This window comes from Octopus sinensis, linkage group LG5, assembly GCF_006345805.1.
Source record: "Octopus sinensis linkage group LG5, ASM634580v1, whole genome shotgun sequence".
In the NCBI taxonomy this organism is placed as follows: Eukaryota; Metazoa; Mollusca; class Cephalopoda; order Octopoda; family Octopodidae; genus Octopus; species Octopus sinensis.
In genome coordinates, this window is record NC_043001.1 from 86586531 (window position 1) to 86605103 (window position 18573).

At 34.2% G+C, this 18573-nt stretch overlaps 1 protein-coding gene across 1 annotated transcript in view; it reads left to right on the forward strand.

Annotated features, from left to right (window-relative positions):
- The window catches only part of LOC115211664 (gelsolin-like protein 2), a 77947-nt gene that overhangs the window by 21931 nt on the left and 37443 nt on the right, over window positions 1-18573 (forward strand). Inside the window, exon 2 of the mRNA XM_029780298.2 lies at window positions 6913-6956. Within this exon, the coding sequence (XP_029636158.1) occupies window positions 6950-6956 (7 nt within the window). The 5' untranslated portion in view covers window positions 6913-6949. The remainder of the gene's footprint in view (window positions 1-6912; window positions 6957-18573) is intronic.

Below are 18573 nucleotides of genomic sequence, written 5' to 3' on the forward strand. Positions count from 1 at the left end.
ATCTAGTTGCATTAATCAGTGCAGTCTGTATCTCCTCAGGTGTTTTGGTATAAAAGATATCCTATTACATATACTGAGCTCTTCCAGGTATGATGTACTGTCATCATTTATAAACCAAACAAACACTGTAGAATTTCTGATGTAATTTCTGTGAAAATTATACACCATAATTGTGGATGACATCAGGTAGCCCAAACAGTGAATGTACTTTAATCTGTATCCAAATAATTATATATTTGTATGTGTGTCTTTGTGTTTGTCCCCTCCTACCACTGCTTGACAACCGGTGTTAGTTTACTTGACTAAACTTTTGAAGTATGTACCTCAGCATGTCCACAGACTAATGGCTGAGACAAACAAAGGATAAAAATAAATCAAAATTGTGGCTTTTCCCAAGGCCACTATATTTCTGTGCAGCATTTGTATAAAGTAGAACGGTCTGACTTTTAACCCTTCAAACAAAGCCAGTTTTGACTAATTTAAACAAATAGGAGAGTGAGTCAGAAAGTAGTGCAGTTTTTATTTACATTATTTTTTCATTCACCTTTGTAATATTATCTTTGTGACAGATGGTTTTGGCCATTTAGAATGTATGGTTAAAGTCAAAACGTTTTCTTATAATGTATATATATATATATATATATATAACGGGAAGCTTTATGAAAATAAACAAAAGACGAAGGCAGGTGGAATACAAACAAACAATTGTATTAGTATGGCGCTCAGGAATATAAATAAAACAAGTCTTTTAAGTTTCGAGCCTACGCTCTTCAACAGAAAGATACACAGAAAGAAACAAGGAGAGAAAAAAATGCGTGCAGAGGCTAGCGAATCAACATGGCGATATATATATATATATATATATATACAAATTAATAAATAAAATAAAACATATATACATACATATATGTACGTACCTACATCTACATGTATATATACATGCATATATGGGTACAGGACACCAAAAAAACATCGAACACGATATATATATATTGTATTTTGGAATGGTCATTTTCCCAGTTTAGCCAATAAATATATAAACAATATATATATATATTAATTTTTATGGTGTTAGGAAGGGCATCCAAATATAAAACTCTGCCAAAACAGACTTAAGTGCCTGGTGAAACCATTTGACCCATGCCAATATGGAAGGCAGATGTTAAACGATGACAATGATTTATTTGTGTGTGTATGTATGTTTATGTATGTATGTAATTATTCAGTTTATTTCAAGATTTCTTGCCAATAGAGAAAGAACCAGTTTCTAACCTAGATCCAAGGCTCCTTTATTGAAATTTCACGTCAATAACAGGGTATTTTTGTTTGTTTGTTTGTATATATGTATGCATACACAGACTTGTATGTTTTATGTATGCATTCTCTTGCATATAGTTGCATATCTAGACATGCTCATATATATTTAAATGATAAACTTCTGGAAAGTTGTACAAATATTTACAGTTCCAGTGATGGATTGGATTTGTAGTCTTCCAATTAGCTTTCTCCTTTCTGGTTTTGAGAAGCCTAATTTCTCAAGATTGGTATTTAGGCAGTGTGTTACATATACCAGGGCCTCAATAATTTCAGGTATAAATCTGAACTTCTAATCTGGTTAGAATAACTGCAGATTTCTCAGTAGTTCAGCATAGGTGTTCTTTTTCACTGATCTTCAGCCTTATGTTAACATCCACTGGACAGCTAATTTCCACAACTGTGCACAGTTTCTCTTCTCTATCCCAAATCATTATATCAGATCTGTTGTATTGTGTGTATGTATATATATATATATATATATATATATATATATATATAGAAACAATTGTTGGCTTTATAAGGTGAGATCTATAATATAGATATGATTTTCTCTGTACGTATTTTTGTTTTATATATATATATATATAATATATATATATATGTGTGTGTGTATTCACGGCAGAGTAACATGATGTTATCTGAAAACTTCTCAATAATTGACTACATATATTGAAGTGTGATGGCTGTGTAGGTGCAAGCATGGCTGTATTGTTAAGAAGCTCACTTTACAACTATGTGGCTTCAAGTTCAGTCCCACTTTGCATTATCTTGAGCAAATGCCTTTTACTACAGCCCGTCCTGTCACTAACCCTCACCTATTTTTCAAGTAAGGTCTTTTTCCTTTTACATATATTCATAGTGTGAAATGAGCAGATGATTTGTTGACAATTGAAATGACAACACCTAGTAGCCTGCAGCTTTCATAGAGTGCAAATGTAGACACAGACATACATGTTATATATATATATATATATATATATATATATATTATATATATACACACCATAAATCCTGAGTATAGTCCGCCCTTGAGTAGGAGATTTTTAGGAGGCTGTACCTCTGAAAAACCTAAACCTTGTGTATAATACGCACCCCTTCTCTAACTTGAGTCAAGGAGGTCTACACAACGTCCTTGGTTGATAAAACTGTATACGGTAACGTCCTTTATTATTATTGCATATGTAACAATGCAAACGTGTAGCATTTTTGTGCATTTTGTTTGCAGAAAATAAAGAAATAACAGTAATAACGTTTAATAAATGTTGCTTACTGCAAGTTATGGATGATTCTTTTATGACTTCATTGCTTACAGGCTTAGTTTAAGGTATTTTCACGCCCGACATCACAAAATGCATCTGAATAAACATTGCTGGACAGCAAATAGAGACTCAGACATTGCTTAGAAAATAATTTTCATTTTTAACCTCATAAGTAGTACGCACTAGGGATTTTGACCTTCAAATTTGGGGGGAAAAATGCAGATTATACTCAAGGATTTATGGTGTGTGTGTATATATATATATATATATATATTACTGAAACAGAGTTTGTCTCATAATCTGAATTTCAGGTCACTGTGATCTGCAGTTCTTGCCTGAAAATTTCAGTGGCATGGCATGTCACTCAAGTCACAAGACAAATTCAGTTTCAATAAAAACAGGAAAAATCATACCCTCTGCAACATGTATTGAGCACCCCTCTCTCATTCATCCAACATAATTCAACACACACACACAGTTTTTTTTATTCAGTTCCTATGAACAACAGATTTCTACTCTGTACTGATTGAAATTGTTACACAATATTTTATTAGAGTGACAGTGGAAACTGCATTAAATAATACTTTTATTAAGCTTAATAACCATTACACAACAGTTAGTATGTCACTCTGGAAACAAGTGTTGCTGTGTTCATCAGATAAGCACTAAACTGTTCTAGTTCCACCAACACTGTTACTACCTCAGGAATCTATTACTATTTATACATAAGTTCATAAAGAAGCTTCCTCCTTCCTTTTTACCAAGACTTAGCTACTACTACACCATTAAATATCAAGTAGTCAACTTATCAGAAATTTCAGTAGGTTTATATCTTCAGTTGTAATTGTCAGCAGGCCAACAACACCAGTCTTCAACCAATTTACAACTGCCAAAACAATTACCGGTAGAATTTAGCTCAACAGCCATTCCTGACATCCTAATTCTGCTAATTCAACCTAATTAGTGTTGCTAAAGTACCTATCTTCTTTCATATTGATATCTAAACTCTTCTCCAACAACATGGCTGAACATGAATTCTCTTGGTTGACAACGGAAGGCATGACCCAGCCAACGTAGACGTCTCATTAGGATGACTTGTCGGAGGGAGGTGATTTTGCACTGGAGTCGCACCAAATTGTTGGAGACAAAGTGATACTATCGGACACGAAGGATGCAGTGTAGACAGAGGTGATCGAAGGATTCTAGTCACTTGATATCTTCATTTCTAGTCTCCCTTGAAAAACATGTCTGGCCATGGGGAAATATTACCTTGCTTGGAAACATCTGAGTGTTGGTAACTGGAAGGGCATCTGGCTATAGAAAATCTGCTTCAGTGAATTCTGTCTGATCCATGCAAGCATGGAACAGTGGACCTTAAAGTGATAATGATAATCCTTTCACCTATTGGTTCAAGCTTGAAATTTTGAGGGAGGGAGTAAGTCACTTATATTGACCCCTGTGCTCAAGTGGTACTTATTTTATAATAATAAAAATAATAATGAGATTATTGTATACAGTGCTCAGGTGCACCACAACTTGTCAAAAGTGCATATAAAGCATATGCAGTAATGTACAAATGTCTGGGAACAGTGTATGAGTCAGATACATGCTTGCGTGTGTATGGAGGGGAGAAAATCAGGTGTAGTGTTGGCAAATCTCAGGAAGCATGGAAGTTTTGAAGAGTGCAGTGCTCCGACAACTAACAACTGATGCTGGCAGTTTGTTCCATGCTTCAGCAACTCTTAGCATGAAAAAATGTTTCCGAAAGTCATGGGAGCTGTGCTGTTTTCTGACTTTGTAAACATGTCCATGGGTGTTAGACAGATGGAGTTTGAAAAGGTGCTCAGAGTTATTGTTGGTAAGATGGTTAATAATTTTATGGGTGTCGGCCAAGTCAGCTGCCAGATGTCAGAGTTCCAATATATCCATGCCCAGGGAAGTAAGGCATTCAGAATATGGCAAGGGAAAGAATAAAAGGCAAAATCACCCATAGCAGCATTTGAACTCCGAATGTAATGCTGGAAGAAACAGCACTAAGCATTTTGTCCAGCAAGCTAACAATTCTGCCAGCTCACGGCGATAAAAATGTCTGCTTTACAGAATGAGTACATCTGCACCCAAATGAAAGCTATGTCCGTTTAAGTGATTCTCTGTCTGTCTCCCTCTTTCTCCCCTTACCTCTGTCTCTCTCTCTCTCTCTCCTAAATATAAATTATCCACATCTTGCATTGCAGACCATAGTAGCAGCTGAGTCTTGAAGAAAAAGGGAAACGGAAGTGTCTTTATGAACTATGCATTTTTTTTAGTAATTTCAGCTTGAGGTAGTAACATTGCGTGAAGTGTTGATAGAAATAGAGCAACCTAGTGCTGAATTTTTATAGACTTATCAATGCTAATTATAACCAGCAATATCTTATATTGCAGAATAACTTCTTTTCTGTAATAGCCACACTATAAATATCTCACCAGTTTAATTAACCCTTCTGATACCAACCCACCTGAGGCTTTCTTCAGGTCCATGATACAAACCTTCCATTAAAATTTCATGTTAAAATTATGTTCTAAACACCAGCTTAATAATGACAAAATTGCCTAACTAAATTCTTTATTATTTTTAAAATTAATTAAAACAAAGGCAGTGTATAGTATATAGGCGTAGGAGTGGCTGTGTGGTAAGTAGCTTGCTTATGAACTACATGGTTCCGTGTTCAGTCCCATTGCGTGGCACCTTGGGCAAGTGTCTTCCACTATAGCCTCGGGCCAACCAAAGCCTTGTGAGTGGATTTGGTAGACGGAAACTGAAAGACGCCTGTCGTGTGTGTGTGTGTATATATATATATAATATATATATATGTGTATGTGTGTGTGAAGATGCATGGCTCAGTGGTTAGAGCATCAAGCTTACAATCGTGAGGTTGTGAGTTCGAATCCCGGACCAGGCTGCATGTTGTGTTCTTGTGCAAGAGACTTTATTTTACATTGCTCCAGTTCACTCAGCTGTAGAAATGAGTTGCAACATCACAGGTGCCAAGCTGTATCCAGTTTAACTGCCCCTGTGGCTCTGTTCACACTATACCACTGGTAACTCAGTGCCTGCAGGGAAAAAAAAAATGTGGGCGATATGAAAACTGGGTGGAGGGAGTAAACGGTTGTCACAAAATGTTTATGGACTTTCTACTTTTCTAATTATGAGATCCTTTCTATGTTTCTAATTATGAGATCCTTTCTATGTTTCTAATTATGAGATCCTTTCTACTTTTCTAATTATGAGATCCTTTCTACTTTTCTAATTAAGAGATCCTTTCTACTTTTCTAACTATGAGATCCTTTCTACTTTTCTAACTATGAGATCCTTTCTACTTTTCTAACTATGAGATCCTTTCTACTTTTCTAACTATGAGATCCTTTCTACTTTTCTAACTATGAGATCCTTTCTACTTTTCTAACTATGAGATCCTTTCTACTTTTCTAACTATGAGATCCTTTCTACTTTTCTAACTATGAGATCCTTTCTACTTTTCTAACTATGAGATCCTTTCTACTTTTCTAACTATGAGATCCTTTCTACTTTCTAACTATGAGATCCTTTCTACTTTTCTAACTATGAGATCCTTTCTACTTTTCTAACTATGAGATCCTTTCTACTTTTCTAACTATGAGATCCTTTCTACTTTTCTAACTATGAGATCCTTTCTACTTTCTAACTATGAGATCCTTTCTACTTTCTAACTATGAGATCCTTTCTACTTTTCTAACTATGAGATCCTTTCTACTTTTCTAACTATGAGATCCTTTCTACTTTTCTAACTATGAGATCCTTTCTACTTTTCTAACTATGAGATCCTTTCTACTTTTCTAACTATGAGATCCTTTCTACTTTTCTAACTATGAGATCCTTTCTACTTTTCTAACTATGAGATCCTTTCTACTTTTCTAACTATGAGATCCTTTCTACTTTTCTAACTATGAGATCCTTTCTACTTTTCTAACTATGAGATCCTTTCTACTTTTCTAACTATGAGATCCTTTCTACTTTTCTAACTATGAGATCCTTTCTACTTTTCTAACTATGAGATCCTTTCTACTTTTCTAACTATGAGATCCTTTCTACTTTTCTAACTATGAGATCCTTTCTACTTTTCTAACTATGAGATCCTTTCTACTTTCTAACTATGAGATCCTTTCTACTTTTCTAACTATGAGATCCTTTCTACTTTTCTAACTATGAGATCCTTTCTACTTTTCTAAGCCAAATTTTTGATTGTTTTCTTTCAGCAGAAATACATCTGATAATTAGCAATCAATTAAATGATTTTATTATTGTATTTTTTTTTAGGTTTCTTCCCTGAAAGCAAGAAATTTAACTCTGCAAGATGTCTGGTATGTTGAAATTACATTCCTTGATTACATTATGAGAATTTATTTATTTATTTATGAGAAACTTTGAGAGATATGAAATAAATAACTGTAATGGTGAGATTTGAAGTAGATAAAGTTAGGGGTTTTCAACCCAATATTCTGCATGCTATTACTTATTGCTTTATCTACTCTGAGTTCCCCTGTTAAAATGATTTATTACATTCATTGATTTTATTGCTAAGAAATAGTTAGTTTCTTGGCAGCAAGGCTGATTCATTATGACAGTAAAATTATTCCAAATTTTTGTGTCTATATTTTTAACAAGCAAAACACCCCTCGTCCAATGGATGGTGCTGAGTTGTCAAACATTTAAACCAAATTTTCTCAAAACAACTTGTCCACCCGCCCCATAGGCATCCCCTTTGAGAAACACTGATTTAACCTAAATTTGAGAAACCAGCAAAAGAAGAAATAAAGATAGAATTTTTTTCTATTCCAAAGAAAAACGATTTTATTCACACAGGTATGCAGCCGATGAGTTTAAAGTACCAGTAATGCTAAGGCTGTTGACTGGGAGAGCACAAACATGACTTAAACAGTAAGCTTGGCAGGAAAGAAACGTGCCTTTAAGCAGTACAAAAACAACAAAAAATGGAAGGTGCGGTTATGTACAGGTTGACAGAAGAAAAGCACGTTCCCATGGTTTTATCGATCGCATTCTCACCTGGAATCGATTTTTGTAATTTTTTCAAGGCTTATACACGCCCTGATACCGTCGGTATCTACATATCAAATTTGAGCGCAATTGGATGGATGTCCAAGATCCTAGAAGACACACACACACAGACAGAACGGATTTTACATATTAGATAAATGTTCTCTGCTATTGTGGTTCAATTTCCAAGAATTTGACAGTTTTGTAAAATAACTATAACTGTTTTTTAAAACATTGTTGATGCATGCTCGCATGCGCAAGCACACACACACACACACACACACTCACACAGTGAAATGCAACTCTAGAACTTCTCCATACACACTTTATAGATGTCACCCTATTGAAGTTCAACTTGAACTTCAACAATCTCAACCAGATTAATCTGAGAAGGCTTACAAAGCTTAACACTGACCTGCCATTACTGCTTTCTATTTTCACAAATGTAATTATAGAAAATAACTATAAATAGGCATTTTGTAAAGCTACTTCAAATCATGACCATTTTGATACCAACCTGCCTGAGCCCATCCAGGTTCTTGAATACAAACTTCCAGTTTTAAAGTGATCGAAATCAAAACCTTCCATCATAATTTCATGTTAATTTGTCCTGAAGATTAATAATGACATTTTTACTGAATTCTTTATTATTTTTTTAATTAATGGAAACAAAGCAAGGATACATTAAACAATGTAATTATGGTTGTATACAAAGATGAGATGTTCACATTGAAGATACTTATGATTATTGCTTTACAAGCAGTGTAGCCCAGCATTGCTCGGATTTGTTTTCTTTTCAACTCTTTAGAATTGGAATTTTTGAAAAGTAAAAGTTTTGCTATATATAGCTTGTTATTCTCTTTAAGTAAACATTTTTCTGGTTGAAATACACCAAAAAATGGTGATACAGCAGTCAAAAAATCGTAAAAAATAAGGATTTTCATAGATAAAAGGCACCTTTTTGATGTAAATAATTTTTGGTGTTAACATGGTCCGATTTGAATTTTTTCTTTTGTCCTAAGATTAATAATGAGCATTTTTACTTAATTCTTTATTATTTTTTTTTAATTAAGGAAACAAATCAAGGATACCTAAACAATGTATTATGGTTGTATACAAAGATGAGATGTTCACATTGAAGATACTTATGATTATTGCTTTACAAGCAGTGTAGCCCAGCATTGCTCGGATTTGTTTTCTTTTCAACTCTTTAGAATTGGATTTTTGAAAAGTAAAAGTTTTTGCTATATATAGCTTGTTATTCTCTTTAAGTAAACATTTTTCTGGTGAAATACACCAAAAAATGGTGATACAGCAGTCAAAAATCGTAAAAAATAAGGATTTTCATAGATAAAGGCACCTTTTTGTAAATAATTTTTGGTGTTAACATGGTCCGATTTGAATTTTTTCTTTTGCAGAATGAAGAGCAAGCCTTCTTCTATCATACTCTTAAGTTTGGTCAACTTGCGCTGTAGGGTCTTGGAGGAGATAGTGTTAGTTGAAGGTTACCAAACCTGCCACACACGCACACAGACAACTTCAGCTTTATATATATAGACTGACATGGGGTTAAACAGTAACAACACTATATAGTTGTTTCATCAGCTGTGAGCTCTATAACTGTTGGACCATTTCAATTTAGCCCTTTCATTGTCTTCTTTATCTTTTAACTCTTTTACTTGTTTCAGTCATTTTGACTGCAGCCATGTTGGAGCACCGCCTTTAGTTGAGCAAATTGACCCCAGGACTTATTCTTTGTAAGCCTAGTACTTATTTCATAGGACTCTTTTGCCGAATCACTAAGTTACGGGGACATAAACACACCAGCATCGGTTGTCAGGCGATGTTGGGGGGACAAACACCCATACCCATATATATATATATACACACACACACACACACACGACGGTCTTCTTTCAGTTTCCGTCTACCAAATCCACTCACAAGACTTTGGTCGGCCAGAGGCTAAAGTAGAAGACAATTGCCCAAGGTGCCACACAGGGGGACTGAACCCAGAACCATGTGGTTGGTAAGCAAGCTACTTACCACACAGCCACTCCTGCGCCTTACTGTATTTATTTTGAGATACTCTGTGTTTCTTTCAATTACTTTAAATACAACAAAGAATTTAGTAAAAAGACTTAGTTATTATTCAGCTAGTATTAGGAACATAGTGACTAAGGTTTGGTAGATTTTAATTCAAAACTTATGTAAACAAGACATTTTTACTCAGAGCAAGAGCCAGTTTCAACCAGGTTGGTAACAAAAGGGTTAACTATGTTTCATACTCAAGCTTGAAATGTGACAGGCTCTCATAGACTGACTTATCAGGATGTACAAAATCTTTTCATTCTAACTTTTCATCCCAGCATGGCATCAACTTCTTGCAGTAACAAGTAGAAATTATTACCAGTATTATGCTGGTGTTTTTGAATCCTTATCTAATCTATAATTTAACTAGTAGAGAGGAGGCAATGCCCTCCGTCTATCCAGAACATCTGGGTCCCAGTGCTATAACTTGGGTTATCAGCACCTGGAGGAGGTGAGTGTAGTTGAGAATGAATAGCCTCTACATTATTTACTATTACTACTTTGTTTCTGTTTTCTTTATTTCTAAATTTTGCACCCTAAGAATTTTACATCCAGGTTAACTGCCCCTGTGGCTCTGTTCACACTATACCACTAGTAACTCAGTGCCTGCTGGCAAAAAAAATAACTGTGGGTGATATGAAAGCTGGGTGGAGGGAGTAAATGGTTGTCACAAAATGTTTATTGTGGTGACTATTGTTTTACTGTCCTCCTACTTATTTGTTTTCAGCAAAATATAAGGGGGAGAACAACAAAGAAGTCTTTGTCAGAGTTATATCTTCCCTTTCCTAAGTGTTAACAGTTGTACTAAATCAATAATTATAACATATCTTTACAAAACTTCTGCTCCACTTAATACAGGAAATAAATAAGATGGCTGTTTTTATCTCATGGCAACAAATATCTGTTAATGCATCAAAAATGTTGCTCTTTGGCATGGCAACACCCTGTTTATTACTTAACTAAAGCATAATTTAGTCTGTTGATCTATTTAACATATGAAATTCTTTATCTATATGACTGTTTTTATAAATTTCACCCTCATACATAATCAGTTTCTCTCTTCCTCCAAGTACAGTGTAAAGTAATACTGTTTATCTTGGTGTTACTCTGGTAACAGACTCACATGGGTGACTAATTAGGAAACAAGGAATGTAATTTTAAGAGAAGCCTACTAGATTTACTGTAAACAACTGGCATGACCATATATGTAGATATATTTTCTCACTGCCTATTTCAGCTGACTAACTTGTAAAGAAAGTTAGGCTGACCTTGTTGGCTATAAAAAGCTTTAAATATTTTTCCTCTCTGACTCAACCTTACCTTACTTGCCTCCCTCCTCTTTTTGCTCCAGACTTGCTGGTTATATTTCCAATTCTAGTTTAAAAAAACAAGCAAACTGCCTTTTTTGTTGCATCTCACCCCTTTCCACTAAGTCTCCTTAAAATCCCTTTTCCTCTTCCTTAAATATTTCTGAGGTGTTCTGACTAAAAGATGTTATTTTTTTCCCCCTTCCTTGAATTCCTAACATTATTTCTATGAATTCATTTAGTCACTGAATAAAACCTACTCTCTCACCCATTCATTCACGCTTAACTTTAAAATAGACATGCTGCTTAAATGCAAAAGTGAATTCATGTTTTATGCACAATTGCATGGGCATGACAGTGTAGTCTAGAAGTTTGTTTCACAACCGTGTGGTTTTGGCTTCCATCCCACTGTGCAGCCCCTTGGGCAAGTGTCTTCTACCTATAAACCCAGGCAAACTAATACCTTGTAAGTGAATTTGGTAGACAGAAATTGTATAGAAGCCCACCATGTATGTATGTATGTATATATATATATATATATATATATAATTTAGATTCAGATGAATATGGTACTTAAGTTGAGGCACCAGAATTTAGTATGGTATTATCCATACAATTTCAAAATAAGGTGATTAAAATCAAAATAAGCTACAAGAATATCCAGGGGTACTGCATTACCTCTGGATATCCTTGTTGCTTATTTTGATAGATATATATATATATATATATATATATATATATATATATATATGTATGTATGTATATGTATATATATATGTATATATACATACATACATACATATATATATATATATATATATATATATGTGTATGTATACATACATACATACATACATATATATATATATATATATATGTATGTATGTATACATACATACATACATACATATATATATATATATATATATATATGTATGTATGTATATGTATATATATATGTATATATACATACATACATACTCTTTCTCTCTCTTTCTTACTCTTATTTGTTTCAGTCATTTGACTGCAGCCATGCTGAAGCACCGACTTTAGTTGAACAAATCAACCCCAGGATGATAAACGTCACCCTTTTCAAGCCTAGCCAGGCTCATGGGCCCGATTTCCCAGTTTCTGTGGTGTATGTGTTCCCCCCAGCTGGATGGGACACTAGTCCATTGCAGGATTACTCAAGAAACAGGAAGAGAGCGAGAGAAAGTTGGGGCGAAAGAGTACAACAGGGGTCGCCACCACCCCTGCTGGAGCATCGTGGAGCTTTTAGGTGTTTTCGCTCAATAGACACACACAATGCCCGGTTTGGGAATCGAAACTGCGATCCTCCGACCGCGAGTCTGCTGCCCTAACCACTGGGCCATTGCGCCTCCTATTCTTTGTAAGCCTAGAATTCTATCAGTCTCTTTTTGCAAACCACTAAGTTATGGGTTTGTAAACACACCAGCATCAGTTGTCAAGCGATGGTGGGCGACAGACGCACACACATATATATGATGGGCTTCTTTCAGTTTCTGTCTACCAAATCCACTCACAAGGCTTTGGTCAGCCTGAGTCTATAGTAGTGGGACTGAACCCAAAACCATTTAATTGCAGCCATACTAGGACACTACCTAGAAAGCTTTTAGTTGAACAACTCAACAGTTAGCCTTAAATTTATTGAGTTAATTTTTTTAATTGTAGAGTTCCTAATAAAAGCTATTATTTTTAGTTTTTAAATCTAAATATTTAAAAATTTTAACTATAGCTGCAATATTTTAATTATAGATATACTTGTCCTGTACTTTTCCAGGTGTAATAACCTATCCTGTACTTTTCCAGGTGTAATAACCTATCCTGTACTTTTCCAGGTGTAATAACCTGTCATGTACTTTTCTAGGTGTAATAACTTGTCCTGTACTTTTCCAGGTTTAATAACTTAAGAATATTAGCCTCTATGCATCCGCATTTTTCATTGTAATATCAGTGTTGCTTTGCTGAACTGATAGAATAAGTACTATGTGTAAAATAAAGTACTGGGGTTGATTTGATCAACTAGGGGATCAACAAGGTGGTGCTCCAGGATGGGTGAAGTCTATTGACTAAAACAAGTAAGTAATATACAATGGCCTTTCATGCTTGTATATAGTGCATTTTTATGTGAGAGGAGACATACACTGATCAATTTTGTAAACCATCAGTAAAAACTGCTACTGAAAGCCTGAACATTCAAACTGTTGATAGGACCTAATTACCAGTGTGCTAGTTGAATATATTGTCATTGATCTCATAACCATTCTGTATAACAGTTTATTGGTTGCTGGTAACAGCTGTATCTGAAATGATGTTATCATAGCTGGACTCCTGTCCAATGCTGTTATATCTCTTGTGACTAACACTACCATGTCAACTACCTTTGCTGTATTGACCAGTACACTATAACCTGATAATGCATCTTTGGACTGTCATCTAGTCCTGCTGCTCACCACTAGACTGCATGCCCATAATTACTATTAACAATTTCAGTTAGTAAGCTCCTTTATATCACTTTTTAAAAATTATTGTGCAAATTAATATAACATTGATCTGAATCACTAATTAATTTGAATGGTGAGGATGTAGGCATATGTATTGACACCAGCTGATTGATCCAAAAATTAATGATGTTGGCATGTCAATTACTCCTAATATATCTGATCAAATGAACAGTTGTTGACAGCAAACTGCCAATTTGAGGATCTACATCCGAGTCACTGAAGTACTTTGAATATAACACCATGAGGTATTTGCTAACACTAAAGAAGTTCATGTTGAGTGTCTTTTGCAATGCAAGGTATGATTTGACAATAATTTGGCTAGTATTTCTAGCAAGTCCAGTAGCCACAAAGAGGTTCCATAATTGGCTCATTTCCATATTTAAGAAGCTGATAGCTTGTTATTTGGAGGAGGTTTGTCTATTATTTCTATCAAGTTGAGCAACCACATACAGGTACCATTCTATGAAAACACTGTAAATTTGATAAGAAAATAACTGGTAAATGATGTAATAATAATTGTTGTTGTCAGTAATGTAGAGGCTAGTGAAGTAACTACTTTGTATCTGGTAAAGAGGAGAAAAAGAATTTAAACTTCTCTCTCTCTCTCTCTCTCTCTCTCTCTCTCTCTCTATATATATATATATATATTATATATATATATATATATATATATATACACACAGTTGCGGCCAAAATGTTCAGAACGGCATTGTTTTCGTCAGAAAAGTAGGTATAAGTTTTTATCAAAGCTGTTTTATATTCTATAATTTTCACAGACAATAAATACAATATGATTTGTTATTGTCTGAGATTTTGGTGTAATTTGAGAGGATAATAAAAAACTTATGGATGATTTAGTGATTTACTGCAAAACCCATGGCGGCCAAAATGATCAGAACGGTTGCTTTTACTCCATGTTTTAGTATATTTAACCATCGAACTCTAATGTTTTGAATTTGTTTACGTGACAGTTCGCTTACTAAACATTAGTAAGAATATCTGCAGTGTACTTTGTTAATATAATGCCACTTACTCTGTTACCAATTCGTCAGCAGATTATTAAGCTTCGAAAGAAGGATAATTTAAGTATTTGGTTTATTGCAAAGATTGTTAACAAGTCAAAAAGTGTTGTTCACGGTATTCTTAAGGTCTACGATGATTGTGGTTCGTGTGAAGCAAGAAAGTCTACAGGTAGGCCAAGAAAAACGACCAAGAGAGAAGATCGTGCTATGGTAAAGTTGGTTAAAAAGGACAGATTTAAAACTGCTGCTGCTGTTTTTCAGGAAATGAGCATTGTACTGAAGAAAACTTTATCTCGAAAAACTGTGGCTTGTCCTTTAGTTGAACATGACCTACAAGCAAGAGCACCTGCAGTGAAGCCACTGATCAGCTCCAAGAATAAAAAGTGTCGTCTTACCTTTGCAACCGAACATGTGTTGTGGTCTCATGAAAAATGGCAAACTGTGCATTTCAGTGATGAATCTAAGTCTATGTTATTTGGCTCAGATGGGAAAAGGTACGTTTGTCGAAAAGCAGGTGAAAAATTGTCACCTAAATGCCTTAAGACTAGTGTTAAATTCGGTGGAGGAAGTGTCATGGTTTGGGGGATGATATCTGGAGATGTTGTGGGCCCTTTGCTGCGATTACATGGAAAGGTAAATGCAGGAGTTTATAAACAACTTGTAAAAGATCATGTCTTGCCTGTGCTGAGAAATTCAACTAAGCAACCACCCATATTCATGCAGGACAATGCCCCATGTCACAAGGCTAAGGTGGTCATGAACTTCCTCAAGGCTGAAAAGGTTATTGTTATGGATTGGCCTGCTCAAAGCCCAGACCTCAATCCTATTGAAGATGTGTGGAATATTCAAGGAGAACGTTTGAAAGCCAGAAATCCTAAAACAACCGAGCAATTATGGAATGCCCTTCAGGAAGAATGGAATAAGATCACCCAGCAAGAAATTGAAAATTTAATTTCCCCATGCAGTCGAAAATGTCAAAATTTGATTGAAGCTAAAGGGCTTCACACTAAATATGAAATGATTCCAGCATTCTCTGTCACTTTTTGATTATTTTGTTATTTTTTCAATCGTTCTGATCATTTTGGCCACCATGGGTTTTGCAGTAAATCACTATATCATCCATAACTTTTGTATTATCCACTCAAATTACACCAAAGTCTCAGACAATACCAATTAATATTGTATTTATTGTCTGTGAAAATTGTAGAATATAAAACAACTTTAATAAAAACTTATACCTACTTTTCTGACAAAAACAATGCCATTCTGAACATTTTGGTCGCAACTGTATATATATATATACATATATATATATATATATATATATATATATATATACATATATATATATATATATATATATATATATATATATATATATATAATATATATATATATATATATATATATATATATATATATATATATATATATATATATATATATATATACATATATATATATATATATATATATACATATATATATATATATATATATATACATATATATATATATATATATATATACATATATATATATATTATATATATATATATATATATATATATACATATATATATAATATATATATATATATATATATACATATATATATATATATATATATATATATATATATATATATATATATATTATAGAAGGAGCTTCTACAGGATTAGAACTGTTTCATTCAAATGAAATCGATGATTTCATTTGAATGAAACAGTTCTAGTCCTGTAGAAGCTCCTTCTATAAAATAAATTAATTTACTCTGCTATGTATTGAGTACCTTATTTACTGTGGTTAACCACAACTCAACCCGGGACCTACATATATATATATATATATATATATATATATATATATATATATATATATATTTCAAACTTACTGTCTGAACTAGTTGTGTGCCATGTTACAATAGTGAACTGAATGAACATCCACACCACAAAAATATATAAAAAAAGCATTATTTTAACATGGTGCACAAACCTTATATAAAACTGTAATAAATACAATTTGTCAACACACCCAGATGTCAGCAAAGAATGTAATAAAATATAGGTGTCTTGTAACAAAAATATCTGTCTTATCTTTGATTGTTTCTCAAATGACATTTGATTTTTGTGTTTAAAGTCAAACAAAATATCTTGTTCATTTTTTTACATAATTGATCTCTCAAGTAAATGAACCTGACATACTTTTTCTAATCTAAAACCTAATCATGTAAAGCCGCCATCTCACACTTTGTGAATAGTTTGAATGGATGTTGAATATTTGTATGAAAGAAACGACTGGCATTGCGTGGGTGGATAATAATCACGATATAATCATTTATGTTCTGGAATGTGTAATGAGGGATTGGTTATGTGTTTTGCACTTGTTTTTCCATGTTAGCATTGGTTAGACTATTATTGAGGCATTGTTTTACTGTTGGATGCCCTTTTTGTAGTCCTCTCCTTGTTTTTAAGTAAGGTTTCTTTTATTCCACACCAATTTGGCAGTGTAAAGCAAGTGAATGATTTGCAGTCAGAAATGATGACAACAGGACTACTCACAGCTTGTGACTTTCATAGAGAGAAAATATAAAACACACACCCTCAGCTAACTTGTTTCAGCTTCCTTCTACCAAATTTACTTATAAAGTTTGGTTGGCCCAGGTCTATAATAGAAGAGAGTAGCTTGAGACTAAACCTAGAAATACATGATTGAGAAGCTAATTTTTTAACTACATAGGCATGCCTTTGTCTCTTAGATAATAAAAAGTCAAAAGCAAGAAAAATTTTAGCTATGTGCATAGGCGCAGGATTGACTGTGTGGTAAGTAGCTTGCTTACCAACTACATGGTTTCTGGTTCAGTCCCACCGCAAGGCACCTTGGGCAAGTGTCTTCTTTAGCGTTAAGTGGATTCAGTTGACAGAAACTGAAAGAAGCCTGTCGTGTGTGTGTGTGTGTGTGTGTATATATATATATATATATATTTGTGTGTGTTTGTCCCCACCCCACCCCACTCCCATCACTTGACAGCTGATGCTGGTGTGTTTATGTCTCTGTAACTATATGGTTCAGCAAAAGAGACCAATAAGTATTAGGCTTTAAAAAAAAGTAAGTCCTGAGGTTGACCAAAACCCTTCAAAGCAGTACCCTAGCATGGCCACAGTCTGTTAACTGAACTAAGCAAAGATAAAAGATATATATATCAAATGGATATCTTATAAAACTATTCCACACATACAATAACAACCATACCAACCTGACACACCTCCATCATCAGCTGCCCCACAGCAGCTGTTTATTATAAGTATCAGATTATGCAACATATGTACTAAATGCATTATCTATTATTTTTATTGATCTTGGAATGATCAATAAAATAAAATAAAATGTGGTCGGATTCAAATTCAGAATGTAGAGAGGTTCAATTAAATATTGAGAGGCATTTTAGCCAATACTATGCAGTTTCTGCCTGTCCTACCCTATGATGATAATAGTAATAATAATAATAATAATGATAATAATTAGATGACGACGAAGAAAAAGAGAGAGAAGGGGAGGGAATGGAACAAGAAATAGGAGGAGGAGGAGAGGGGAAAGAAAGTAGAGAAAGAAGAGGGAGTGGAACAAGAAATAGAAGGCAGAGGAGGAGGAGGAGATGGAAGAGAAAGAAGTACAAGAAGAAAAAAGAAGAGGAGGAGGTGGAGGAAAATGAAACTACTGCATGGGCAATACTTCAGAGAAATTGAAGGAAAAGACAAAATCAACACTTGGAGATGGCTAAGAGAAAAGTGATCTAAAAGGATGCACTGAGGCATTGATATGCAGCACCCTGAAACAAGCTCTGAGAACTAATTACATCAAGTTCCAAATAGATAAGAGTAGCAAATTGCCCCTTGGTAGGGTGTGCAGCAGCAGAAATGAAACAATCTCACATATTGTGAGTGAGTGTAGCAAGCTGGCCCCCAAAGCACTACAAAG